The sequence below is a fragment of the Austrofundulus limnaeus genome, unplaced genomic scaffold, assembly GCF_001266775.1.
Source record: "Austrofundulus limnaeus strain Quisiro unplaced genomic scaffold, Austrofundulus_limnaeus-1.0 Scaffold280, whole genome shotgun sequence".
In the NCBI taxonomy this organism is placed as follows: domain Eukaryota; kingdom Metazoa; phylum Chordata; class Actinopteri; order Cyprinodontiformes; family Rivulidae; genus Austrofundulus; species Austrofundulus limnaeus.
Genome location: NW_013952682.1, coordinates 538,693 through 543,635, shown reverse-complemented (window position 1 = coordinate 543,635; position 4,943 = coordinate 538,693). Strand labels below are relative to the sequence as shown.

Genomic DNA, 4,943 nt, shown 5'->3' with positions numbered 1-4,943 from the left:
GAACACAGCTAAATGTATCAAAAGTCTGTAATATTAGAATTTTCTGAGACAATGAATTTTGGTTTTTCATTTTTTTTCCCTTGTAAGAGGTTTTTATTTAATAGAATTTTTGGACAAAAAAAATTGCAATATATCGCCTTGCTTATAGTATCGCAAACACACACACACACACACACACAGACACACACACCCCTCATATCTTGTGTTTGTCGTCGCAGCGTCTTGTTCACAACCTCCCCACTTCTTCCCGTTTCACCCTGGAGGGAGGAAAACAGAATCAGGGTGAGAAGGTTGCCCGTTTCCCACCTCTGGACTTAGCGAGCCCCTCAGAAAAGCCGCGGACCCTGCTCGCAGCACATGCTCGGCGTTTTGCTCGTCTGGCTCATTTGCATATCTGCAGTTCATTAACGTGCGGGCGAGCGGTGGGATTGTTCAGCAGGCTGAGGCTGGGTTCTCATTGTGTTGGACTTTTACTGGTTTCTGGATCTCACGCTCGCGTTTTCTTCTTGAAGAACCAAAACAGAAGCACTTGAACCTCGTTGGACGCCACCCAAGTCCCACAAACCACCCCCTCCTTTCTGTTTTTATCTTAATGTCTCTCTTTATTTTTACTTGTTTTTAACACTAAATTTAGAGCWATTTACACTCAGTCACACTTTGATCAAATCTTGAAATTAATGTTATATAATTTCAMTTAATATTGTCACATATTTTAGCAGAATATGTGCTAAAATTTACTGAATTATAACTTTTTTTGTGTTTTCTAACATCAGTTGGCTGAAGGAGCCATCCTGAATTGTATTGTCTCCAAAATCTAATMATTTATTAAAGTATTTAATATAATCAGGGCTGCACAATATATCAGGAATATATCGTCATCACATTATCACTGTGTGTAGCATTAATATCACTAAGGACTGAATGGAGTGCAGTGATTGTTGAAGAGTTTTGAAGTTGTATTTTTCATGCTAATGCTAACTTTAGCCTGTAGGACAGAGTCTCACAGCTCACACCAGACACTAATGATGTCAAAAATACTGAAGGTCACAGTTTGGAAGTCCAGATTAGAAAGAGAGGAAAGAAAAAAAAGATGAATATCACAGCTGATACCATCATCACAAGATTTTCTAATATATTTAGTTTTTATTGGTGATTTCCTGAACGTTTCGAGAAAATCTCTGCAGTGGTTCATGGGATATTTTGCTAATAGATGAAGGTAAAACTAAATAACTAATGGGAACATTTTATCCTTCTTGTTCAGTCTGAGTGTAAAACACCAAACTACAGTATAATGTGTGTAAAAATGTCAGAATTTTAGCCTTTTTTATGAAATGAAATTTCACAATTTAACAGTATGAAGAGAAAAGTTTAAAAATGCATCAATTTTTTAAACAAAAATTCAATGATTTTTACTCTCTTTCTCTTTTTACTTTGAGGTTTCAGCAAGTGTTTTTTTTTACATTTCAACTAGCTGGGATTTTACTACTTTTAGCTAGCCTTTGTGCTACYTTTATCTGRAATTTGAAACTTTTAGGCAGCCTTTTGCTACATTTATATTTWGCTATTTATAGCTTTTAGCTAGCATTCTGTTACATTTGGCCTCTAGTTAAGTTTTGTGTAATTTTTTGTGCGAATTTCCTACTTTTAGCTATCCTTTTGATCCTTGCYGATTTCAAGAAACCTTTTACCTTTTTACTCTTTTTATAAATAAAATCACATTTTCTACTTGTACTAGTATACTAAAATATTTAGCTTAATGTGTGTGAAATTGTCACAGTTTTAGCCATTATTGTGTTTTTATTTTTTATTATTGTTTATTTAAAGTCAGGTGGATGTTGCAGCCATCAAGTTTGATTTATTAAATTGACTCGTTTAATTAAAATGTCCAGTAGTTCATGAGATATTTTGCTAACAATTGCACACAAACTGTCTGGAAGATGCACTCTTATGTAATGGCATGATTTTTACACAGTTTTATTAGTAAGAAATTACATTAAAAGTTGGACATTTTTCTGTTAGTTTAGTATTTACAGGTTTAATACAAGTTTTAAAACTGTTTCTAAGTACTGTTTGTACAGTTAAGTTTTACATTTATATGTTTATTTCTGTCCTTTCTCCTCTGGTTGAAAACATATTTAATATTAATTCACTCGTTGTTCAAACCTTCRTTTTTATTCCAACTCTAAGACGTGTTTTAGCAGATTTCTTCTGCTCGGTCAGTATTCTGTGAGCTGAAAACCTGTCAGCRCTGAGAGAGGACCTGGTTCTGGAGCCTTAACGGGTCTGCAGAAGACTTGAAGTACAGCCAGGAACTGTTGGGGGGCGGGGCTTGTTTGGCTGTTTTCAGAGCCCCTCCTTTGTTCTTCAAACTGGACTGAACGTCCCGCAGAGTCTTGCTGGTTTGGCTGGTGGCTCCAGGACTGGAGGTGACATTGTGGCCCCGGTCCTGTTTCGGCCCGGCCCGGCCCGGTCCGGTCCTCTGATGCTGATCTGTGACGAGCAGAAGGTGAAGCTGCTGGAGTCTAAACGGGTCCAGAGGTCCCGGGCCTTTCGCCCCTCATCTTTTTGTCATGAAGTCTTTGTTGTGTTGAAGCAAACAGTTTCCTGTGGCTGTGRTGTCGTTACTAAACAAACTGAGGCTTTGTGTGATGAAAGACTTATTGTCTCTGCTTTGATTATTAATAACATTTTAAAAATCATATTTCATTCATTTTGTCAAGATTGTAGTAAATATGTACTTCTATAAACTGTAAATAGACACAGGCCTGTACGAAATCAAACAAAACTGCTTATTTTATTAGTAACTAAGTGTAATAATGCTTTATTTATAGTTTATTTCTTTAATACGCAGATATAAATAAAAAGATTGAGAGAACAGAARTGAACATTTTAGAAATATTGTTTAAAATCTTTGGCTTTTTTCAGCTCTCAGACCGATTTTACACCAATTTTTGACCCCATTTTTTATTTATATAATTTTTATTCATATTTAAAACAAAGGCTGATATGATTTTCAGTAGTATTAAGAAAAAAAGTACCTTTATTTAAATAGTGTGGACATAAAAAAAATCAGCTTGAACTTCTTGATGTTTTATTTATCATTCCAAATCAGTTTACTGAGCCTAAAGGCCCTGTCACATTATAACACTTTAGACTAATTATAAAAAAGAAATTATGTCTAAATTACTAATAAAGTTTATCTTTGAACAATTTGTTCACATTATAGAATAAAAAGACCTAAAAAGTTTCCAGTTTATTTTATTTTTTTGCATCTTCAATGTAGATGTCTTTATTTTTCATAAGTTGGCATATCCCCAAATACACAYATTCACTGTACATTAAAGCCTGTCTAATTTAGTTTTATAAGTTTTTTTTTGTTACTTAGGCCAGATTAAAACTGATTTATTCCATATTTTCTGATTCTGTGCAGAGATGTTTACATGTTGAACTGTTTTTTTTTGTCTCAATTCTTTTAAAAACTTCAAAAGTAGACGTAAATAAAAGGAGCACTCCTCTTCATCAGTCGGTCCGGACGTTGTGAAGTGAGGCACACGTTGTGTACGTACACTTTCTGACTTATAACCTTGTGCTGAATTACTGACAGAGTTGCATGAACTCTTTGTTATTGTTTAGTCAGAATGTCTTTGTCTGAGCCCAGGAAACCAGTAAATTTTCCACAGAAGAGAAGAAGAAGAAAAGAGGAGTTGGTGGTGAGGAGGAAAAAAAAGAAGTGACAAAATGTGAGCCAAATGAGAAAAGGAGGTAAAAAGAAAGGGATTATTTGTTTTCTGGTGGTACTTTAGTGACTTTTAAAGAGGTCTTTGCAGTAGGGCTGTGTATTGGCAAGAATTTGGCGATACGATACATATCATAACAGAGGGGTCACGATACGATATATCCCGATATATCGCGATATATCGCGATACTTTTTTGTCCAAAAATTCTATTAAATAACAGAGGCTGAACTACAACATAAWAATGAACGGCTGGCAGGAAAGTTGACATTTTAAACCTTAATAAAAAATCGATACAGGGCCTTAGAACATCGATACAGTATTGGGAAATGAAATATCGCGATATTTCAATGTATCAATATTTTCTTACACCCTTACTTTGCAGCCCCTCTGTTCTCTTTTTCAGCCGCCTACAAATAAACGTGGTCACAGAGCCGCTCTGGTTTCTGTCGCTGCAGCGTTGTTCCACACGGTCGAAGCTTTTAAAGAAAGACAACTTGAAATGGATCCATTCAGGTGTCTGCCTCCGTGTGCAGGAGGAGTTTGTTGGTTGTTTCAGTCTGTTGTTGTGTTTGTCATGTAGGCCTCCAGGCTTTTCTCTCAGCTGTCTGCATGAACCTGCGTGTATTCAGTCTTATTGCATTTAAACTTATGCACTGATTATTTACGGTAAATAATTTTTGTGAGAATGCTGTTTAAGAATTCACAGAATTGTTAGCTACTTCCTGTTTTAGCCATTCGTGCTGGATCCAAAATGTTCAGGAAGTTGTTGCGATGACTTTTGTGTTTTATACATTTTAGACTTTTCAAAAAGTTTTAGTAGAAATACATGGAGATCTCTTCAAACAAATTGTTTTTAAAATATGCTTCAACAAACGCTCTATTTTCTAACTATGCTGTTATTTTCTAGCTACAAGGTGGCTAATTTTAGCTAGCCTTGGTGTCAATTTTAAATTTTAGCTCACTGTCGAGTTACTTTTAGCTAGAATTTTGAACTTTTAGCTTGCCTTTTGCTGCATTTACTATTTGTTATTTATAACTTTTAGTTGGTGTTCTGCTACTTTTAGCCTTTAGCTAGCTTTTGTGTTGCTTTTAGTTAGAATTTGCTACTTTTAGCTTTTAGCTAACTTTCTGACACACTCAGATTTTAGGTAATATTTTTCTTGCTTTTTTTTGGCTAAAATTGTTTCTTTTACCTTAGAAATGTAT

At 35.1% G+C, this 4,943-nt stretch overlaps 1 protein-coding gene across 5 annotated transcripts in view; it reads left to right on the top strand.

Moving 5' to 3' along the window:
- The window catches only part of ate1 (arginyltransferase 1), an 86,324-nt gene that overhangs the window by 50,467 nt on the left and 30,914 nt on the right, over positions 1–4,943 (top strand). Inside the window, exon 11 of one of the 5 annotated variants that reach the window (XM_014021156.1) lies at positions 219–586. The exons of 2 other annotated variants lie outside the window; for them this stretch is intronic. In XM_014021156.1, the coding sequence (XP_013876610.1) occupies positions 219–533 (315 nt within the window). In that variant the 3' untranslated portion in view covers positions 534–586. Of the gene's footprint in view, positions 1–218; positions 587–4,943 lie in introns of those variants that run through there. 2 more of the 5 variants (XM_014021159.1, XM_014021155.1) reach the window with 2 other exon arrangements.